The 24,458-nt window shown below is 43.3% G+C and overlaps 1 protein-coding gene across 1 annotated transcript; it reads left to right on the top strand.

The window, feature by feature from the left end:
* LOC119462609 (rab3 GTPase-activating protein catalytic subunit-like) lies at positions 1-24,458 on the top strand. Its single transcript, XM_037723949.2, has 8 exons — positions 1-307; positions 415-509; positions 1,171-1,308; positions 5,864-6,091; positions 8,115-8,211; positions 9,953-10,044; positions 14,550-14,849; positions 18,211-24,458. The coding sequence occupies exons 1-8, from the start codon at positions 1-3 to the stop codon at positions 18,409-18,411; spliced, it is 1,458 nt and encodes a 485-aa protein (XP_037579877.1). The 3' UTR covers positions 18,412-24,458.

Genomic DNA, 24,458 nt, shown 5'->3' with positions numbered 1-24,458 from the left:
ATGGTCGAGCAGATTGCACGTCGCCTGCAGGCGACCGCCTCAGACGGCAACTCTGTTCCCACGCTGGCTCGGCGCGTTTGCACGCAGATGCTGAACTACTGCATAGAGAGGAAGAAAAAACGAGACCGCCGCAACATCGTCGTGGACGAGTCTGGCTCCCAGCCCAAGTCGGGGTCGAGCGAAAGCGACGAGGATATATTCTACGAGTGTCCCGACGACATTGCCGCCGAAGGTGACAAGGGCGAGTCTGGGGACAATACTGCCATCGTGGGAAACGGCTCGAAGGAGTTTGCGACAACCAGCACAGGTTCCTGTCGCATTGTTCTTGCAGGCATTTTTGTCCTGTCGTTTTGCTGTCGGACACGCGGCCCGTATTTTCTCGGCGAGTGCAGCCGTTCTGTTTGTGCTTTCCAGGAGGACAGGGAGTCGTGCGCGAGGGTGTACTGCGCCGTTGTGGCGACATGACGCTCCTTGGAAGCAGCGAGCCCCTCTACATTCCTGTCACACAGGTACGACGTCGTCGCCTTCTCTTGGCTGCATGTAGACCCCGCAAAAGGTGGGAGAAACACAGAGTTAACACATCAGCAAGTACTCTGTTGGAAGTATACAGTTGAATGGTGGCAGTTGTTTTGGGACGTTTCAGCTCGCCATCGATCGTTGCGTTGCGTCGCGTCTGGAACACTCAATTTTAGACTTCCTTCCAAAATCTTTCAGGGATGCTGAATGAAAGTTCAATCTTTGCGCAAAAATTACCGAAGCTGCGCGGATATAGCGTCCGTACTCACGTTGCTCTGTTCTGTAAACCTTTCTGCGTCAACAGCGAGTGCAACCGCCGCAGTGACTCATGCAGTGGCTATGGTGTTCTGCACGAGGTTGCAGGTTTGATTCCCGGCCACAGCGGCCGGTTTCCGAAAGTGTCGGAATGCGAAAACGCCCGCTTAGGGTGCGTCGGCTGCGCGTTAAAAAATCACTATGTGATCAGAATTAATCCGGAGCTCCTCACTACAGCGTCTCTCACAGCCCATGTGTTTCTCTGGTATATTAAACCTAATCAATGTGAGTTTTCAGAATTTATCCGGAGCTATCCTCACTATAGCGTCTCTCGTATCGCTCATCTGTTTCTCTGGTCATTCATTGCAAGACTGAGTGAAGTATCGTCCTTGCGAGCAGGAGCCGGCTCCGATGACGGAGGACATGCTGGAGCAGCACGCCGAGGCGCTGGTCAAGCTGGGCAGCAACCCCGAGGGCGCCGTGCTGCGCGCGCGCATGCAGAGCGCCTGCCTTTTCTCCGACATGGAGGCCTTCAAGGTGAGCGCCTTGAACGCGCGATGCCGAGGACGTTGTCATTGCAACTGCCACGAAGTGGTGCAGTGTTACATGCCCATTTGCTCCACGGTGGTGTGTTCGGTTGTGGCGGCGAGGAATTTTCGTTGCAGCGCCAAAACTTGCCGCTCGTCCCTTCTGGTGAGTCGCGCAGTGAAGCTAGCTTTAGGGGGAAAAGTATCGTCGGCGTATAGCTTCTTTGTTATCCTTCTTTGGCTTTATTTCTCTCACGCTGTTCAGGTTGGTTGAAGCGGATGTGGCTTAGTTGGCGTAATTAGCGCAGCATTTCATTCGCGCGTATGATTGTTTTGCAATCTGACCGAGTAGTGCAGTTTTAGCTTTGACACGGACTCATTTGGCAGCTGCTTCATTAACTTACATAAACATTCGTTCCTCAACTATGTTTAATGTTTCATGAGAATCTCTATGTTCGGCATCTCGAATATCGAATTTATGCACACACATGTCAACCAGAGCATTTAGTTTCTGCATTATATTAGGAGGCAAAGTGCAGGAAATCGTATTGGGCGCAGGCATGGGCGCTCCGCATGGGCGCTCGAGCCCCCTCCGAAGAAGTCTCCGGGGGGGGGGGGGGGGGGGTACTCTGCCTCCCCCCTCCCCGCCCTGCGGCGGTGCCGATGCCTACCCGCTTCCTGCCCCCCAATTTGTCATTGACAGGCCTCTGTCGCCCGCATCTGAGGTTTTCTTCAGTTGTTCCTAACTTTTCACTTGTTAAGACTAAAAACTTGTTATATTAGTGTTCGTGCGGGCATGCTCCGCTTTTTATTAAAGTGTTTCACTTAATTTCTGCTAATGCTGGTAATCGAGGGCAAAGCGCATTGAAGAGGAATTTAGCGAACTATAATCATGATTTCTAATGATACACGGGCAGCTTCTACCTAGAGAATAAATATACTGCTAAATGTTCACACCGTTTCCAACATTGCGGTGCAAGTTTTTACAGCGAAGGAACTAGTGGCGACTAGAAGTACTCGAAAGCGTTATATGCTTGTTTTAATGGTGTCCTAGGAGAACTAGATAATGCATGGAGGTTATATTTAGTGCTTAAAACGTCTTGATAATCTAGTTGGTAATTCATGACTTAGTTATAGGAGAGCACTTGAAGAAACAGACACAAAAAATGAAGGCACCCAAGAAGCGCTGAATTTTTTCGGCGTTTCATTTTTTGGTGTCCGTGTTTGTTCAAGGGAATATAAAGGGAATGTGGAGAATTAATATTGGAAATATACACCGAAAGAAGTTCCAGTGGGTTGGTTAATTCGTGGCTAAATAGCAATTACTAAACTTCCATTTACTTATCCTATAACCCGTGTGTTTTTTTTCTTCTCTCTCTTTATATTCATGTGTTATACGAGGTTCGTAGTCGGTTTCCCAACTACCAACATCAGCAAGTTATCTTTTAGAATTAGTTACCCAAATATTATGAGTACAAGCTTACCGCGTTATACCGAAATCGCATCGGCCACGAAAAAACGTTTGTTAAATCCGATATTTGTTATAAGCATACACGCAGATATCGGCAAGAAAAAAAATCGCGATCACGTCTATGCGAAATAAAGGCGAGCGGGTTGCCTCCAACGGCCTTTAGCAAGGGGTCTCTCGCAGATTTAGATGGGCCGTCGGCATCTTGCAGTGCCGATACGAGACACGAGAACAACGATAGATTACATACACGCGCTCTGCACCGCCGCGAAGATGCAACCGTGGGATCGGTACGTTGGCTTGTCGACTGTTGGCGGTCTCACCAAGCCAAGCCGCCGGCAGATAGAGAAACAACTTTATTTGACCAAGGGATTTGGGGCACGCTGTTCGCTGGCGCTGAGCCGTGCTCCCTCAAGGGCTGCAGAAGATAGCGCCAACCTTTCCCTTTCCCAACGAACCACTTAGTAGTAGCTGTTCGCACACTGAGGGGACGGCACGTGTGTGGTAGCTAGCGAGTGGACCCGTTCTCCGCTACTATGGCCGTTAGCCTTATGTGCGTCTGATCTCACGCACGATAGCCGATAAGGTCTACGAATGCGTCCATGGCCGCCATGTCTGCGGCAGCGCGCGTGCGTTTCATGCCCGAAACATCGTGCGGCGTTCCGAAATTTCTGTTGTTGTACATTGGTGCTAGGGGTAGGTGGACTTGCCGCTGGGAAGTCCGAATAATCGCGCAGGTCAGAAAAACCAGGCGTCTGAAAAGTCGGTCGGCGAGTATACACTTCAACGAGGCGGGATATAACGAAACAATGGATATAACGAAGGAAATGCGATTTCTCTTGAAATCCCTATAGGGATTCATGTATTTAAACCCTTGTTTTAACGAAGTCAAATTGTTCTGCCAACGGATATAGCGAACTAGATTCGTCTCCGAAACCAAAAATACCTACCGTTGCGCACTGAGCAATATCGCTTTCCGCCGGGTTCCACACTGGTTCGAAGCAGCGGTTCAAAATTCCCGCGTTCAATACGCCGTCGAGCAGTGGTCTTTCTCACCGCCGCGCGTAGCCGCCAGCACGGTTGCCACGCGCACTGTACCACGCGCAAGCAGCACTTCTTTCTTATCGCACCTTTCTCTCGCTGGGGCACGTAGCTGGCGAAGCTAGGCGCACCTACTATCTCTGAGGCCACGCCTAGCTGCGCCGCACCACATGTCGATGATGATGATGTTTGAGCGTGGCATGCTAAACACTAGTGCCGCCACACCTCGCTCTCTCATTGCGGCGCGCAACGCTGTGCTGACACAGCTAGGCGTGACCTCTGAGATTGCGTGAAACCGGCACGGAGCCGGCCAAGCCAAGCCGGCGCAACAAGGAAGCGGCGGGTCAGATAGTTTCGCTTTCGAGTTTAGCTTTGCAAGACGTCCGCGTTTCTGGCGCTGTGCCAATACTTCGACGGCTTTGCGAAATTTCGCGAAAGTGAAAGTATCTCCGAAAGTCATGGAGGTCGCCCGAGAATACCGCCCCAGCTGCGTAGTCGGAGCACCGTGCTGTGTGCCACGTGCTGCTCGAACACGACAGGCTTCGTTCGCATCCCAGCGTGCTAGCTGTTCCCTTCGACCGCGTCGCTGTTTCGCCAGTTTCAGGACAGTTAATATGAGCGCGCCAAGTGGAAAGCGGAGGAGAAAGGCCATCACACTGGAACATAAGGACGCTATCGCAACGGCTGTCGCTCAGGTGACACGCCGGGGAGTCTATTGCTGTTGTTTGATTCAATTTTCGTCACATACGCGGCCGCGTAGACGTTCGGCGGGCCGCGGAGCCTTAGTATTCTTTGCATGTTTAAAGTTGTGCATACCATTGGGCATATACTGCAGTGAGAGGTATAACGAAGTAGTTTCGGATTCCGTTAATATTGAATCTCGTTAACTTAGTTATAACGAGATGTATTACACATTTTTTCTACTTGAATGCAGCCTCGATATAATGAACTTAAATATAACGAAATTCTCCATATAACAAAGTATCTAACTTTTTTGTTAACCTTGTCCTTGTATTTTAACCTCAATATAATGAAGTGTATTTATACACGATTTCAATATAACTAAAACTTCACTCCAGCCACAAAGGAATGCCGAGGCAATAAATGGAAAGAGCCGTGGATGCAGATAATGGAATGGTTGAATTTCATGCGGCTTCTTGTGGACACCTCTCAAAGCGTAGCAGCAAGACCTTCACGCTTTCATGTTCCATGTAAAGTTTAAGTGTGATAATTAAGATCCTATCGAGCGCCGTATACTGTGGGGGTTAGGGAAGGCAGGCAAAGCGATGGTGGCTTAATGTGCGCTGCCTTCCTGGGTGAGCCGGGGGATTTTGTGGCCCCTTCCCTGCAAGAAAAATCCATCAGCAACTGTGCTTATTTGCATAAAAGGTTGAATTTCAGTATAAAGAAATTTCGAAATAATAAAGTGCCGATTTTTATCGACTTCGTTATATCGAATACTAACTGTATGAAGTACTAACCACATGGAAAGAAAAAATTTGCTTCACTATAAGCGATATCATGTTGGGCCCTGCATTTCCAATTTTTGTTAGTGCAGGAGAGAACTCCATTTAATTCAAGCATGACGAACCAGATGTTATATTTACTTCTTTATATCCAATAATTTGTTATAGCTGTGCTTGTTATATCAAGGTTCGACTGTTATTCATTTTCGATGATTAAATGTAATTTCATTTGGTTAATTTGCAAGCGTGGCCATACAAAATTATTACAACTGCTTTGATATTCACATGGCCCTGTTCAGAGCACATTTGGTTCAATGCCGTGTTGATATATTCTGTGCATCCAAAAATGCACAACTTTATAAAACGCAGGTCAAGTTGTCTGTGCTTTGTCTGTGTTTATGAGTCCGTGCTACTTCATATAACAGAAGTTAGCCTGAGGCATTGTGTTGTGATCAGATGCTCTGCACAAGAAAAAGGGACGTGGAGAGAAAAAAATAGATTGTGAGAAGGCAGAAAAAAGTAGGCATGCTTGTTTTGCTGTGGCCTCTTTTATAAAGGTGTGCACGTTTTTATGTCATTGTTGCATCCAGGCAGCCAACCCAGGAGCATCACTGAGTGACTTTGTGCGCTGGTACTCTCCACGTGACTGGGTTGCGCCATTAGTGGATCAAACAACTGGGCAAGTAATTGAAGAGGGCCACCTGAGTCATCGTATGCAGCTACCTGGCAACACTTGGCAGGAGGTTTGGGAGACAGCACGCCCTATGCCTGCACATAGGCAGAAACGCCTTTTTGATGACACCAAGGAAGCAGAAAAGGTGTGTCGATCAGACATGCTTAACTGTTTATTCATTCTATTTAATTTTCAAGTGCGATTTAGTTACTGCGGCTATGCAAGTGCTGGATAGTTTCATTCAACGTTTCAACAACCTGATGTGCTGAAAAACCTTCAGTACAATTTATAATGCTCTTCAGTTTTCGTCACAGCAGTCACAGCTAGGGTATCCACCTATTGGAGAAACTGGGAAATGTCAGGTAACTTCTCAGTTCTGTAAAAGGCAGAAAATAAATTTTTGCCTTTGGTCGGTGCATAGGAGCATCAGTTCCCTTGACCAAGAAACGCCAAGTGAGGAAGGAACGAAGATTAAATTTGGTGGTAGAAGATATAGCCTGATGCACTTTGCTTCCAGCTGTGCAGTTAGTTTGATGTGTTAGTTCACAAAATTATTCTTATAAATGGTGCATGATTGGTCTGAAATAGCACATTACCACCAGCTAGAAGCACCATGACGTCACTTTAGCTTTCATACCATGATAGATGACCATGACTAGATGACAGCTACACATAAAAAAGCAGAGTGACAACATCTGCGCGCAAGAAAAAAACATTTTGCCATTCCTCTAACTTCAATGCGTTTCAAAATGTCTGTAATCAGAACTTGCATTAGAGCCACTTCATTTTCCGTACAGGCACCCCATTTGCACCGACGGAGGTGGAACATAGGTGGGGACGGCCAAGAAGTGTTGCCACACAAAGATGCAATGGATATCACAGAAATTTATGAGGAGGCCCAGTGAAAAATCACAATAATAAGGCAGCCCATCCGCTAATTGGTGCACATGGCGATATTTCAGCAATGCACCGTTATAGTGGTTCTCCTTCACCAAGAACGGTGTTGGAACAGTGTTGGGTACATCAGTCATTAGAGCATTCAAGAATTGCTGGGTTGATGCAGCACCAGTGGTGCAGTGCATTTCTTTGAAAACATGAAATCGCGAACAGAGCCTTAGTAATCGAGAAATTGAGGTAAATGCAGGACACGATTAGAGACTCCCCCGAGACGTTCAAGTACTTGCCCTATGACGAAGGCACTCCTCATTTAAATTCTGTCACTAGTATTCAACCACTCGTTATAAAAGCATCATTGTATTGTATTATAAGACAAAAGAAAATGCTACTTGACCATTTCTATTTCATTTTTAGAAAAAATAACTCAGTGACATTACATTGTTGACAACGACACGGCCGGTCGTTCTCGCTCGACTTTCCGCCGCCCGCGCTTTCGCGTCTCAATAGTTCCGTTATCGCGTAGTGCTGCGCTTGTTTTACTGGCTTGCGAAACTCACACAAACTGCATGTAGCAGAGAATTCCACTTCCATGTGATGTTGCGGGAACCCGCCGTGGTTGCTCAGTGACTATGGTGTTGGGTTGCTGAACACAAGGTCGCGGGATCAAATCCCGGCCACGGCGGCCGCATTTCGACGAGGGCGAAATGCGAAAACACCTGTGTACTTATATTTAGGTGCACATTAAAGAACCCCAGGTGGTCCAAATTTCCAGAGTCCCCCACTACAGCGTGCCTCATAATCAGGTCGTGGTTTTGGCACGTAAAACCCCATAATTTTTAATGTTGCGGGATGCTCAAGCGGTATTTCGATTACCATGTTATTTCCGATTTTAGGCATGTGAAGTGTGCAGTGTGAAAATAAAACAAAAAGCAACAGCAGGTAAAAAAAGCCCTAACAAGCCATTCAGGAATTTATCCTGACTGTTAAATTACCTCTCTTAACCACACGCACATGTACACACGCATGCACACTGCACTCTGTGCATGCCTGGAATCAGCTGTATTTATGAAAGCATTGGACGCAAACAAAACAGTAAACAAATTTTTACTCAGTCAGTGTCATTTTCTTTCATTTGTCTTATCCCAGTTATGGTAAAGTTCTACTAAGCATTATGCCCCATCTAGTCCAGCAATACACCTTATTAAGCTCACATTAATCTGTCATCAAATCTTGTGTTCAACATCTGTATCACAGTAACAAATTTCATGCAGGTGCTGTATTATCTGCTGTCACTGCATCCAGCCGAGATTGTGAAGCTGTTGATACCCATTTTAATCCACTGTGCCTTAGCACACATCATTGATCATGGTAAGAACATTTACATCACTTTTTTTCCTAAAAGGACCACAGTATAGACCACTTATAACGTAACTGCTTATAGTGCAGGACCGGATATAATACGATCTTTTCAGACTCCCGTTAATTTTCCCATAGCACTCCATGTATATGCGCATCGCTTATAGTGCAGTTGCGGGACACGAAATACCGGTTATAGTGCGGCTGCCTGGAAGTTCGGCAGTCAACCTAGACCGCAAGTGCTCCCCTCTAGCCACAAATACCGTATTTACTCGAATCTAATGCGCACTTTTTTTCCCCGATAAAACAGGTCCGAAAATTCCGTGCACGTTAGAATCAAGTACGACCCTAAATCTGCGTTGCCATATAGCCGTCGTCATTTCAAAATGGCCGCCTCGCACGCGCTTCCAGCCTAGCTACTCTCGAGCCTAGCTACCGTAGCTTCCTCCATGTGCTGCAGTACATGTGCTTAGAGGCAGTAGTCTACCGTCGGTCTTCACGAAAATAAAGTTCTCTGTCTGTCTGTCTGTCTGTCTTCACATTCTCTGCATCTGCTCTATCAGCATGAAGTACTGAGTTCATCATGATGCCGCATTTAAAAGGAAAGTGATCATGTGTGCGGAGACGGACGGAAATCGGGCCACATCACGGGCGTTCGGAGAATCCGAACTTGTGTTCGGGACTGGCGCAAACAGAAGGAGAGGATTTTCGCCAGCAAAGCAATGCAGGATTGGTTTCAGTGGCCCAAAGCAAGACATAATCTGCGACGATCCACTTCGGCGATACAATTGCCTTGGCCCTATCTTGAAAGCAATCTGCAATGGGGAAAGTCCGCCGCACGCTGTGTTTTCGCCGCTTATAGGCCGCGTTCAAGCTAGAGGCATGATAGCACGAAGGTCAATTCGCTCGCCGCGCTTCATTACTCAAACGTTTTGACAGTTTGTTTCCACGATCAACGAGCGAGATGTGTTCATGTTTGCTTGTGTGCGTGTGACACTGTGCATGTTAATTTATTTAAGCGATGTCTACAAAAGAAGCCTCAGCCACGGGCCCTCCCTGAACACACTACCCCATTCTAATACACTGTAGCATAGGGTCTCTAACAGCTTCTTTCATGTACACAATGTCAAAAGCAGATGCTCATGCATTTTTCTTGCCACTGGGACAAGTAAAATTGCTGATAAGGACATCTCAAGCAGTTAAAAAGTAAATAAGTAATAATAAGAATAAGGGTAAAATTACCATGAAATGCATCTCTTACTTGCATGAAAAGATGCACCACTGCATTAGTTTGTCATTCAAATAATTCACCACTTTTTTAATGACCTGGTTCAGTTTGCCTGGGACACTATGGATAATAAAAAGAAAAATAAAGCAAATAGTGAAATGCGTTACTTCACTATGCTACATTAGAAATTCGGAAGCCAATTGGAACACTCACTCGTGACTGTGCTCACTCACACTCAATTAGCATATGCATTAGAGTGTGAACATGAGAAAGTCCTAGTGAATGCAACTGGAGTGTGTGAATATGGGCGAGTGCTGGTGATGTGAGCACACAGCCAAAAAGAAGAAAACATTTGTGAATAATTAACCATTAATTTTGCCAAATTATGGCCAAATGGTGATAAGCACACACATGTACATATTTCCTCTTAGTCGCCTTCATGTCTGAAATAATTTTTTAATGGAATGCTTTTGACATGCCAAACATTCATGGCTTTCGCATCTTGTCTTTTGTTTCTTATAATAGCCCACGAGGGTCCTCGTTCTTTGACAACATTCCTGGAGCAAACCATAACTAAGGTGGCTTCACAACTCAGAGGAAAAGAACCAAAGTACAAGGTAAGAGTGGGTCTGGTTGTTCCGTTACTGTGTGAAAGGAGTATAGCAATTAGTGCCTAGCTGTGTGTGCTTGGGAAACCATGCTTGCACAGGCACTTTAAGTGGAAGGGGCACTAATAGAACATTTCTGGGGAAACAACCCTATTTTTCATCTTCTTTTCATACTTGCTTACATTTATAAAGAAGAGATTGTTTAAACAAATACGTATATGTGTTGAATGCAATTCGCAGCATGTCAAGTAACTTTCAAAAGGGGCCTGTAACACTTTTTGAACATTGTATATAAACCTTCTTAGTCGATAGACAATTCTGTCGTGTACAGATGAGCCTAACATTATTCTTGCACTTGCAGCAGGGAGCCTACAGGTCATTCGAAAGACCGCCACCACTTTTCGTATATGTTTCTACAAATGTATAACACGACCTGATTGTCCCGATTTCTTTAGACATTTAGATTTCTTCAGACCTGCCAACTTTAAAGTTTAAAAAATACCACAGTCAAAGCCAAAAATATTAACATTTGGTGAAAAATACTACTATTAAAAAATTTGCTACTTAAGATGCACAAACTTTATTGTTCTGAGCATGTGAAGTCTTAGCCCAAGGTGGACGAACCGTGGGCCCTGGCCGCCCTCGGAGCCCTGTCCACCAGTGTGCTAGCTGGTCCTTTCAAGCTGAACAGCTTGGCCTCCCACTGCTCCTCGGTTGTGTGCGTTGGCATTGTGTTGGTCACTCCCCCACACTCCCACACCATGTGGCTTAAGGTGTTGGGGATTTCACAGAACTTTATATGGCTGTTCTGTGGGTGAGATCCTATGGAGTAATGTGCCGTGTACATAGGAATTTATTTTTAGCCTCCTGAAAATTACCACTTTCCTCTCTGTTGAGTCTGGGGTATGGCAGGGGATAGGTTCTTTTGTTTAGTCTATAGTGCTGTAAAATATCTGCATATTTCTTGAGAACACAATCCTTTATTTCTGGTCCATCTGGCAGGGAGGCCTGGCGATTATGATTTTGGGCCACAGCGTCCGCCATCGCATTCTCTGACATGTATTCGTGCCCCAGGGTCCGGACGATGTCCAGAATATAATGGCCGAACGTGCTTAAGAGCAAGAGCCTCTGCCAAACCACATGGCCTTTAGCTCTTGTCCCTCTTTCTGTAGCAAAGAAAGAAATAAACTTCAACTTCAACTTCATTTCTGGTAGTTTCTTGATGTTTGCCAGTATGTGTATCGCTTGCTTGGAGATTCTTCCTTTTTGGTATTTTCTGCAGGTGGTCTGTAAGTTGGTAAGTATTGTTGCTCTTTCGCCGCAGGTTGTCACGGCGAGGGCTATAGCTACTTCTTCTGCTATGTCTATGTACTTTGTTAGTGTTTTTGCTTTTGCTGCCATTCTTTCGGTGCCCTCACCATCTGCAATGTGACAGCGTGAGCTGCACTTTTTAGGTATTTTGCTGCGCCCGTGTGTTTTACATCCGGGTTATTTTTGTAGGTCTTGTCCAGTGCTACGATTCTTGCTCTCCTTCTTTCTCGGTTGTGTTCTGGGTGCATGTTTCTAGGTATTGGTGCTACTGTGACGTTTTCTCGTATATAGGTCGGTACTCTTCCCTTCTCATCTTACTTCCCAAGCCTACCACATATCCTAGCCTTCTGAGAATGGCCCTGTCTGCTTCCATCAGTGTTTGTCTTTCGATTTGGTTTGCTTTATGTCCTCGACCAGCTCCTCCCAGGTGTTATGGATCCAACTGGCGGAGCAGTCCTTCCCTAGAGGCTTTGTCAGAGACGCCGATGGCTATTTTGAAGGCTTTCCTGATTAGTACCGTAACTTTCTCCACTTCCGCACCTTTGAGTAAGGTAGGGCGTCCCGTAGGTTACCCTGCTGATGACAAGCACTTACTTGGACTATCTTGATGGTGTCCTGTTCTTTTAGCCCGTGTCTCTTGTTTGCAAACCACCCAAGCTCCAAGAGACCATCCTTTAGGTGCTACTCAAAATGTTGACTGTTTATTAAGAAATTCAAATACTTTGTACTGTAGAGACGCTGTGAACAGGTGCTCGCTCTATAGTCACAACTACAGAATGATCTATGCACAGACAACCAGAAATATTCATGAAGTTTATGAAATATTCGTATAAAAGTCGGCAAAATTTTTGTTGCCATTAAACATTGTTTCTCTGGAGTAGGTGCTGTGGGTATGTTAAAAGTCTGAGCAAGTTTGAAAAATGAGGCTCCTAAAAATCGGTTGGCAACTATATTTGTAATACCTCTAGATCACTTCTGCCCTATACAGGACGCAAATAAGAAATGATAAAATTATTGGTGTTATTACAGAAATTGTAAATAAACTCTAAAAATCGGTGACCTTACAGTAAAAATTGTAAAAGTTGGCAGGTATGTATTACTCAGCAGTGCCTTCAGCAGAACTGTATACAAAGAAATCTCACCATGATGATAATTATAATGATGGATGTTTATTGGCATCCCGATTGAAATGGGGTGGCGACAAACCGTCACCTAGCCTGCTTTATTTAATAACGTTTTACTACATCTGTCACCATCTAGCCTTTTGCCCATCTGATCTCGATCTTAACTTTTGTATTTAAAATCTCTATCACTATATCGTACCGTCACCTACGCTTGCAATGACTCCGGTTCTGTCAATGTCTTCATTGCTTTTTTTCCACCAATACTCCAAACGTTCCTTACTTATCTCGACTGCTGACCAGTTAATCCTTATATCTTCTTTGAATCCCAATGCTTCTGGAAGGTGAGCATTACCTACGGGTCTCGCCAAGTCAATATTTTGGCATTTCATTACGATGTGCCAAGTTGTTTCCGGGCTTTTTTTTTGCAGCACCCGCATGCCTCATCCTGTGGCGCGATTTGCTCCGGTATGTTTTTGTCATCAGGCAGCTAGCTTGGGCCTCAAATAGCAAGGCACTGCCCTTTGCGTTATCATACAGCTTTTCCCTCCTGATTTCTTTCTTGCCGTTTTTGTAAATCTCCATGGTCTTTTTTTTTTTTAATACCTTTACATCCAGTTTACCATCTTTGTTTCTCCCACTTTCTTTTTATGACTCCTGGTTGTCTATTTACACTTTCAATTACCATTTACTTGGCTGGCAACTTTCTTGATCTCTTCCTCCATTTCGTGTCCATGCTTTTGAGGAGCGGATAAACCCGCCGCGGTGGCTTAGTCAGCTAAGGCATTGCGCTGCTGAGCACAAGATCGCAGGATCAAATCTCGGCCGCGGCAGCCGCATTTTGATAGAGGCGAAATTCAAAACGCCCGTGTGCTTGCGTTGTAGTGCACGTTAAAGAACCCCAGGTGATCAAAATTATTCCGGAGTCCTCCACTACGGCATGCCTCATAATCAGAACTGGTTTTGGCACGTAAAACCCCAGAACGAAGAAGAATGTTACAATAAAATTAACGCTGTTGGAACCGGGCATTTTTATCGCTGTAGTGCGTTTTATCGCTGTAGCCCCTGCTCTTTTCAACTATATGTTATGTCAGTGATGATGTTACCGCCTACGCAATGGCCCATGAATACCTGCCATTGGACAGTTGTTTGTGGCCATGAATTACAAGCAAAAGCTTGTGCACGTATGCCCCCCCTTCCAGATTTTCTAGCAAAAGGGGAAGTGGTGGTTGTTAAAGCATCCCTGTTCTGTCGCTGTTTATTTGTTGCTGTTGGGCACCTTTGTCAGATGCCAACCTCAAAAGGTTACCATAAGTACGCTACAAAAAGAAAAAAGAAAGGAGCAGTAGGCAGGGCACTACCCCAGCTGCGCAGAAAAAATGAATTGAGGGGGAATGGAGGAAGTAAACATTGTGCTCATTATAATGCCATTCATTCTAGGTACCTCTCAAAAATTTTTTCTTAAATATATTCATTCAAAGATTTTTTTTCTCAAATATATTTATTAAAAGCTATTACACTCATTCCAGCATGTTTCTCAGGCTTCACAAAAAGTGTTTGTCACGGTCTCAGTGTTAAAAGCTGACAGAAAAGAATAGGATCACTTAAAAAGGCTATTAATTCACTCAGCAGTAAATACTGAAAGTTTAGAATGTAAAATTTATTTGCTTGTGCTCTTTGCACTTTCTGCACAGTTTTTCTGGCCTCTCTTTTTTAAGCCTCCGCATTTGGCTTGCTCCACTAACCAGAGGGATACACTCACATTCCAACTACAGCGGAATTGTTAAAAACAGTCACAGCTCAGCAATACTGCCTCTGTGACAGACCTGTAGCTTTACATGCCTTTATTTCCACACTGCACAAGAGTGGAAGATGCAGGGAAAAGGAATGGCCTGCTTTGTGTGTGTGCAAGGTCCTTGTCTTTGGTCTGCATATTTTGTGAGCAATGCTAAATAAATGTCTTGGTAAGCTCCCGTGCTACTTATATCAACTTTCACATGACCAGATTTTCAGAGTACCTAGAAGTTTGTGCAAGCAAAGTTTTACTGTACAAATGGTCATATAATGTTTTATCTGTTTCAGGAACTTCTGAGCTTGCTCTATGAAGCCGAAGTAGCAGTTGCACGGTGTGTAAGCCTCCGAAAGAAATTCAACCTTGAACACAACACTGCAGACTCTTTGAATACACCATCTGGCAATGATGGCTCACATCGTCGTCTCTCAAGTGCTTCTGGACAACCAAGCGGCACAAGAAGCCAGAGTGCAATTGATGTAAATAAGTTTGTGCTGGACCTTGTTGACAATCCTGAAGTCTCCATACCTGGTGCAGGCAAAGGCACCGTAGGGAAGCTAGTTTCTCAGCTTTTCGTTGACTCTATGAAGGTGAGTTAACATTATTATTATTATTTGATTTGTACACATATACACACAAGGACACAAAGGGATTAAGGAGGGAGCAAGCTGACAACTGCCACCGAGAGGGGCACAACGCCTGCCTACTCCTATAGGAGGAGTTAACATGTACCAGCCCTTTAACACCACATTTGTGTATCCTCATTATTTGGGCTATACCTGCAATTCAGATGTTGCCAGGCATTTCATTGGCTGGCATTGCCTTGAAATCTGACTCACGCTTGTTTTGCGGTACATTGCTTGTTCATATACTGTCATGTAAAGACTCCCAGAAATGATGGCACGAAAGAAAACAGCTAATGAGGAATATTAGGTGTTAAGCCATGTTAGTAAATTATGCTTCTATAATATCAAAATAACCACTCATACCGCAAGAGGAAGCTTGGTAAGTCCGAAATCACACAAAAACAAAAATACATGGCAACACTGCTCTGAAGTATGCACACCACAGCTTTTGACAGTGGGTACTTGGGTCTAATTAACTGTTTATTAGTACAAAAGAACTACATTACATTATAAAAAAAGCCATGGACTCAACCTAGCATGTTTCAAGAATTTTTGGCCCAAAAACCTCCCAGATACAAAAAAAAAAAAAATACTTTGAAATCCGTGATGACACACTAACTATTAGCAGTGACGTTTTGCTACAAAATTCAAAATAGCCAAGTTCGGTCTTCATTTTCTCCTTTTGTGATCAACCCTATTCCACCAAATGAGTAAATCTAGTTTTGAAAAAAATACCAGTATTCCTTTAATATGTTGGTGGTATAGTTGTAGCACAATGTAGGCTGTTGTGACATCACCTGTGCATAAAATGCGAGAATAAATAATTTTACATGCTTGCAATTAGCAAATACTGAAATGGGTAGTAATGCGTAAATCGATCTTCACACCAGCACATGGTGTCATCAGGCAGCCAGTCAAACGTGTGTTAAACTGTTTTCTCTCTGCCATAATTACCGTCTGTCCTGTATCCAGAAGTAGGTGTAAGCATGAAATGCTCCGAACTATTCCTACCAGCATGCAGCAAGGTCGGCAAAGGATTGTGGCCTTGAAGGCACCCTAGGCAGACGTGGACCACATACAGTTGACAGGCGAGTGTCTGCATGGGTGACAGGCATTTAAAGACATGAAGTCTCCCCTCTGTGCTCCTGCACATGCACTTAATGTCATAATTTATACTCGCCTCTACGCATCCTTAGCCTATACAGGCCTTCATGAAAATTCAGCAGTATGTTGGAGCCCTACGTCACAGTAGCACTCAATTTTTTTTAGTTATTGCTGACAGCAAGTCAATTTTCAACTACAGCAGCTTTGCATGCCAGATTGCATCGAGTTCCTTGCAACCATTTGCACCCGCTTTGATGCAGTCTTAACAAAAACAATGACACTGGTAGGCAGCGAGCCAAGGTGTTGACGTCACCGCTGGAAAGGAGGTGTGGGTGGGAAATTCAAGTTATCAAGCCAATTTAGGGACCCTGAAAACAGTCTGCATGTGCAAATAGTTGCACATTTTAGTTAAACGAGCACTCTGATGCTCTAAGCCAGGGCTGCACAACTCAAAACTAGCAAAGGCCAATGTCTCTGAGAGCCACACAGGCCACACTTTAGTGAGAAACATTGCTTGTTTCGCTTGCTGAAAGGCAGTCCATGTTTGGTGTCATTGCATTCGTTGCTGTCGTTGGCATGTATTGTAATGTGATGTCAGTCATTGAAGACAGAAGGTGGCTCTTGTACACAGAAATCAAACAGAATGTCTATTCACAGATTAGGTGCTTGAGAAGAGAAACATCAGTTTCATGGCATTGTTAACCATGTTTCCATACTTATTTCCATCAAAGTTCTTGTAAAACTGTAGGAAAGGCTGCTCTTGGTGCATGCCTTTTAGCTCAAGCAAACGGTGCAGGTCTGAGCTCTAGCTGCACTGTGGAGTCACACTCTTTTGGTGTCACCGGGAATGAGTTGTAAAATAGATATTTGCTCTTTTTTAATATCTTCAAATGACTTAACACAATGTTAGAACTGTGTCAAAGGTTCTAGACATGTTCTTAAGATTCAGTGTTGTGTTTCTTCTCCACATCTTTATCTCACGCTAGAAATTATATTAAAAAAAAAAGAGCACCATTTCAGCTTACAAGTATTAGATAGACAAAAATGCACCTTTCGCTGTTAGGATAGAGTGCACAATAGTACACAATAAAAGTCTGAATTCAGCCGCAAGCCACTATAAATTTTGTAGCGGGCCATATGTTGTGCAGTCCGGCGCTAAGTAATCCCATTTTTATGTCAGCATCAATTGATCATAGTGTCTTCAGTATCGAGTCTTTTTCTTTGCTTTGAGATACACTGCACTTTCACCGCCATCACTGTTGTCTGCCTCACAATAAAGGGATGCCTAACTGCCATATCTTAGTCTTCTTGCAATTAAAATATCCACTTCTTCCTCCTTATCATCCTCACTTTTTTAGCTGCTGTTACTGAGTTTAGCTCAAAATTAATTGTTGTCCAAAGTTCATCTTTGTCATTGGGATGTGTGTTAAGTGGGAACTGTATGTGTTGCCCCAAGAAATAGTGCAGTAGTGAAGATGGCTATGAATGGATAGACAGTGAGCAGGCTCTGACAGTTGAAATAGCAGCAAACTTTAATTAATATGCTGATAAGTCATATGCAAGTTTCCACATTAGAAGAGAAGTGTGCTGATGAAATTTCAAGTGTTTATTGAGCTCAGCCCCCTCCAAGAAGTGGCACGATAAGAGGCATTCAGTAATGTAGAGCTAGTACACATATATATTGTATACATAGATGTTGTATACATAGTATACATCGAATACATATGGTATTGCTTTGCTTTGTTACTTCATGACCAGCTGTGAACTGTGGCGAGATAGGCAAGGCTGTGCTGGTGAAATTGGCAACACTGTACAAGAACACCCAACTCTGTATAGACTTGGGTGAAGTCTAGCTGATGTTTTCTGTTAGCATTTCAAACTTAAGATAAATCAGCTTTACAATACTGTTATGACAGGCCCAGTGCCAGCTCCATAGTAATATACCTGGACAGCCATCTAGAAGTGGCACAGCTTTTATGCATGTGACGGGTTTATTAGATCTTCCTTGCCTGCATTAGCCTGCCTGAGTCACAATTTTTCTGTAAAAGAGTTTATAGCTACACATAATGGCAAAGCAAGTGGCTGTTTACTGGGCTTCAATGACAGAGGCTTCATCTCAAAACAACAGCTGGTTCATTGTTGCCTGCAAGTATTGTGTGCTTGGTGACTGCGTGACTACTTGCTTATGTGATATTTTTATTGAGCCTGTGTTCAGTTGCAGGAAAGGGACACAGCCTCAGAAGTAGAAGAGGACAGTGAATGCAAGTTCCCCAGCCCAGTGGCACGCGAGTACATCCTACGCACAAGGCACAGTCGGCCAACGCCAGCCTCGAGGTTGTCCCCACAGCGCATGTTCTGTGTCATGGCAGGAAATGACTTTCGTCTGGCAGGTGCATTCACCCATGACACAGTTTTTTACTAATGCTTGAGACTATGGTTATGTCTCTTCTAAAGTACTCACTAGTTTTTATTTTTTGTGTTAAGGCCTAATCTCTTCTCTATATGTGATATGATGCTTCGGTGGCAGTCTGGCTTTACCAACATCAATTGTAGGCTTTGGTGGTGGCTGGAGTTGGTAAATGCAAAACTTGTTTCTGTGTGTTACAATCTTAAATGGTAAAGGCATTCCTCCCTGAAATTATCGGAGACTAGAACAAACAAAATGACAAAAAAAAAAAAGGGATCATAACATCCTAGAATGTTTCACTAGCGTAACAATAATATTTGGTATTTAGCCCCAGTTGGTTAACACTTTACTAAAATTGGGCACTTTCTGTGGGGAATTAACTTATGATACAGTTTTTCTCATTAACAGTGACTTTTTATGTGCTAAATGTTATTTTCCTAGGGCACATTTTTTTTCTAATTCAGTTTACTTTCAATGTAATTGCTTTGCGTACATATTTAGGCAACACGTTTTTTTGTAACGAGAACAGTCTCAATACAGATTAACATATTGCCTGCTATTACATGTGATTTTTCTTTATCTTTTACTTTCTGTTTGTGGTCATAAGTGCAGTAAAGCAGCATTTCTGTGAAAAGAACTTATTTAATAAATTAATATTTTTGTTTCTTGTAGGAATCAAAATAACATGTAATGCCACAAAAGTACTACCGTCAAACTTTCATTTATTAAAGCAATATCTGCTGCCAAAAACTTCATTAGATCACCATTCCCCGCCCCCCCTCCACATGTCTAGCAGTGCAGTTAGCAGTATCACGGCCGCAGGATTAAAAAAACAAAAAATGTACGGTCTGCTGCGTCAAGCTGGCTAATCAAGTTATCACTAGCACTAGGAGCGAGCGTCTGTACCATAGTTGCATTCGCAGGCCACTTGGCTGGCCCAACAGCACTATTTGCGGAGGATGGGATGCGTCGGCTTCCACGAGCAACAGCGTTTCTAGCATGTTCCTCATGCTGTTTCTACGCCGTTCCCAGACAACGCTCCTTGACTGGTGGCGCCACGGTGGATCATGTCGTTTTGGATGTACGCAGCAGGCCGTACCTTTTTTTTTTTTTTTTTATCTAGCGGCTGTGGTAGTATTTAACAGTAATAATAGCTTATGGGTGCAGTTAGTAAGCCTCATATAGCCTGGTAGCAGAGCACAATTGCCTGTCTCACTTTGCAGGATCCAGTGAGTTGCACACATCTCAGAATGCTTTACATTAAAATGAGTCTCAGAACAAGTCCTATACTTGGAGACTGTTTATTGTCTGCTGTTTGTCACTGCATGTACAAAAGGGCTGCAGAACACGTTAAGCCTTGATGGCTTTTTGTCCATGGACCTCAACATCAATGATGTTGAAATAAAGTAAAATGAATTAATATATCAAGTCAGGTGGAGTGAGAGTAGGTTCTTTAAGTGGCATAGCAGCATTTTGCTACTTTGCCACACATGGTATAGGAGAAATCATGGAGTGGAGTGACGTGAGGATCATGAAGATACAAGTGCTGATATACCCAGGTGTATGGGCTGTACGATGAAGCAAAATAGGATTGCTGAGCTCAGCATGCACATGCCGAGAATGTCGCCTGTAATAGTTGCACTGTAGTGTGAAGAATGCTGTCAGTCTTTTTTTTTTTTTTTCTTCCTCATTTGCTAACTTATTTTTTATCTGTGGTAGAAACAGACAAAAGCACACATCAAGATACATATCAGCCCACATGCAGCTCTTGCTGTGCTGATGCCAGCATGCGTCAATCGCCTGCGACTGTGCACCATGTCTTTACTGCACTGTAAGATCTTGATAATGGGGAAGTTGATCAAACAGAGCCAGACTTGCCTATCACTTTTCCATTGATGAGCCTGTTCAGTCTCTTCTGCTGGAATGCTCTTGAATGCTCCATTTTGAAAAGCATAAATGCCATGCGTCTAGTGTGGGTAACAATGGTGATAGGCCAGCAAATGGCATAGTGATGCATTTTGCTCACAGCTTTCACCTAGGTCCTCTCTTAGAGGTTGTGGAAGTGAATATGTAATACATGAAGACTTCAGTGAATTGAGAAGACCGCTTTGAAATATTACTGCATGAAATTGAGGAAAATAATCTGTAATCATCTATGAAGCCATTACAGGGGGCAAAAATGTTCAATTGAAAATTTAATTCTATGGAAGTTTGTTGAATGAAAGTTTGACTGTAGTAGCAACTGAACTTGTAGAAATGCAAAAGCAGTGAACAAACTGCGCCTAGTTGCCCTGGCATTTGTGGAGACCTACCATGTGCATATTTGTCTACAAATTTGTCTGAAAATTGTTAAGGACAGTGCCAGTGATAGTGAGTTGCTTTGCTAGTGGCTCAAATTAGGTAGTACAGTTTGTAAAGGCATTATGTCAAATTGCATTGTGTCATCAGCAGTCTGTAGCATTAAGTGGAAACACAAGCGCATCGAACTGTAACACAGAAAAGTAGTGCAATACATAACCTTTTATTTCACTATTTGTACAGTGAAAATCCGGTTGTTACTGGATTGCAACTTGTGTTCACAATGGTCATTATGCACTGGCTTCCACAACCTCCTCAGTTGCCCTGACTATTTGTGCGGATTTTACATTTTACTGAAGCATCAATCTGTATTAAGCTTGTAGCGCAAACGTTGGCGATAGACCATTTTATTCACAGCATCACTCACTCAGCTTAGTACCTCTAATACAAGCAACCAGAAGGTACACAGCGCACTTGAAAGCAAAAGAAATTAAACACGAAATATTTTATGTTGAAATTTCCCAGATGCTGTCATTGTGAGAGCAGTGCCTAAGGACCAATGACACTCATCATTACGATCCTGAGCTTGTGCACTAAAGTTCTAATGCAATTGAAAACTTTTGTTTCCTTTTTGTTATCAGTGTTCTCTCTATCTCAGTCTTTTTTGACACTGTCCCTGCAGCACATGCACCTGAGGCAGTTCCTGTGGCAAATGCATGTGATATGTATTGTCATTACTGGTGGTGCACATTGAATTTGTATGCAAAGTTTGCCATAGTGCTGTGCTGTACAGCAAGGAATTTTCCTGGTCTTGGTGGTTTGCCACTGTCGAAAGCAGTAGCAGCCATGCCACTGCTGTCGTGTCCTTTACAAGTGTTTCCACGTTGTTCCTCCAATGTCGTAGTTTTTTGATGAAAGTTGTACATTGCTTTTACGATTTCAGCCGGCAACACAAAAATGTGCAGCAATGTGGTTTCACCACTGCTCCTGTAATTGGTTTATTTCTTGTGCTACCTGTCTGGCTTTGCCACAGCGTTCTTTTCAAGGGTTTCAGGAACATAGCAAACGTTTCCATGCTACTCCATGCACACTTTACATAGCAAGAACTGCAAAAGTGAAAATGGAGCCACCTGCATGCAGATTTGTGAAAGCTTTGCAGCTCATGATGAAAGAGCGCAATCTAACAAAAATGACTGCACTGAAGGATTACAGCTGTTATTTTCGTGATCCATGTGTCACAGATTGAAATTTGTCACCTGCTAGTACTGCAAATTACACATACCACCTGCAGAAATATCCTAATGATTGTCACTGTCTAGATAAAGTATCGTGTTTGTAGACGTTAAGTTGACACTGCATCTTTGTATTGCCATGCAGTGCCCTCGCAATCGCTTCGTTCAGCCACGAGAAAGAGCAGGCTGCTATGGGCTCTCTATGGCACCACTCTACATCCATTGGGTTATCTTGATTCAGGCCTTGTTGAAAAGTTTTGGAAAAGCCAATCTCACATTTGAAGTTTGCGTCTTTATGAAAAAAGAAAAAAATAACAGTGGTTCAAGGCACTTTAAATGGGAATACAGTCTGTAGCGTTGTACCTGCATGCTTCTAGAGGGTCCAATGACCTGCGTGACAAGTTTACACATGCCCGTCCCTTTATACTTTGTATAGCATACGTTGTGAAGTGAGGCGATACATTAACCCCTTAAGTGTTTTATTTTTTTTTAAGTTTCCTAACCAAAAGTGCCTATTTTTTTTTTATTGCTGATTTCAAATCATATTGTACTTTTTAAAAAGCAACTACTCGATGTTGACAAAATATTTGCACCACATACTAAGTCAAATTTTAGCTTTTCAGCCATGTTGCGATTGGTTTTATCGACAACTAGTGTAATCAGTTCATCGTCGAGAAACTCTCGAGTGTACTCCAGACGGTCATCTGGTGATATCAGATTAAAAGTCCTGCCAGGAATGGCCAAAAATGGAAACCGAGGAGGCTTCACGCTTGTCGACATCAAGCTGCACCCACTGACTAGCACTCGCAATGTTAGCTTCAGAGATGTTCTCATCATCACTAGAAGAACTGCTCAATTCAGCGTCATCGCTTTCTTCTTCACTTCCGGACACAAGATAAACATCGGTATCCGAACATCTTCATTGGAAGAAGATGACGAAGATGAAAAGCTTATTTTTTGGGTTGACAGGCCAGCTATGCATGTGTTGCCACCGCCGGACGCCATGTTTAAAAAAAAATAAACACACAGCACTCCTGCCGCAGGAGAAACCGAAATCATAGAGTAAGTGCTTCCACTTACTCTGGTGGGCGACACGCGACCTAAGCCGTCGAAGAGCACTTCTCATCCTGAACACTCAAGAGGAGAACCTATTCTGGTAGGACGAGCTCCGCTCGTCCAAAACAGTTTGGGGATGCTTTGGTTAGGACGAGTTCTGCTCGTCCAAAACACTTAAGGGGTTAATGTATATATAGGATAGCACAGAATCACCATCCAGCGTTTTAACAGTTAAAGCATTAATAAGATTGGATTCAGTAGCATGTCTAGTAAAGCATGTGTTAGGGTATTCAACTTAGCCAGACCTAAAAATTTAGCAATCCGAGGGTTGGGTTTCAATTTTGTGCACATGAAATCCAGGAACTATGCAACAATTTCTGCTTAGACCCTGATAAACCCTCATTCAGTGCTACTTATGCCATAGGTGGTAAGCTGTAGTCGGGTTCAACATCAGAAAGATATACTATGACCTTTGCCTGTGCCCTCATCACTACCAGCCAGTGTTCCTCCATAACATGAAAGTAGTTTGTTGGCAAGGTTATTTTTCACTTTCTTTAGTAATAGAATTGTCATTTGAATGGTATTAAAATGTTTTGTTTTTTTTTCACTTTAAGTGTCTACTTCCTTTACTCACTTATATTGGCAGCAAAAGCTCCAACATTTATATGCTAGTTGGTACAACATGGCAAAAGGATGATTAGTGACAAATATCAACTTTGTGAAATAGTAACTAAGCTTTCCAGCTTTCATTTTGATTCGTCCTAGGCCATAGAACATGTTCAGGAATAAAAATGAGACTCCATGAGGACAGCAACATTGCATATTGTACAGAAAAAAAGGGGGAAAAAGACATTGTCAATTTACAAATCTACTTGCTGCAAAATTTTCAGTGTAACTGCTATGGCACAATTTTTAAAAGGACCTTTCGAAGTCTATGTCACTTTTTGGCCATGTGTGCTATCAAAGTTGCCACATGGTAGAGGGACTAGTGGAAGTTGGAGATGCTAGCCAGGTCACATACCTAGTAGTGTGCTGTTCCAGAGCAGAAAACTAAAATATAAACACAAGTGTGCAACGCAAATGAACATGCACTTGAATGCATATGGTAAAAGCTATCTACAGTGTCTTGACTGAGGCATTGGTGCTCCAAAGGAAGTCAAATGCGTCTTCTTTTCCAGATGTTAGCACTGCACTTAATGTGTATGTGACAAAAGTCTCTAGCATATTTTAACAATCACTTACGAGTTTAAACCAGAAATAACCTGGCTTTAGCTTATGTAGAAAAACGTTGTGTGTCAAGTTTGTTATCTTCAAAAACATGTTGCAGGAAGCATTTTTTTAACGGAGCTCATAGGCAACTATGACGCATCTGACCTTAAGTGTACATGCTGTGACTGCCTGAAATGAATAATCTCATGTTCATGGTTTTGGTTGTACTAACAATGGACTATTAAAGATCTTGAATTTTGTACTTCA

The sequence above is a fragment of the Dermacentor silvarum genome, chromosome 1 (genome assembly GCF_013339745.2).
Source record: "Dermacentor silvarum isolate Dsil-2018 chromosome 1, BIME_Dsil_1.4, whole genome shotgun sequence".
In the NCBI taxonomy this organism is placed as follows: Eukaryota; Metazoa; Arthropoda; class Arachnida; order Ixodida; family Ixodidae; genus Dermacentor; species Dermacentor silvarum.
Note: the sequence above shows the minus strand (reverse complement) of the source record. Positions and strands in the feature narration are given on the sequence as shown.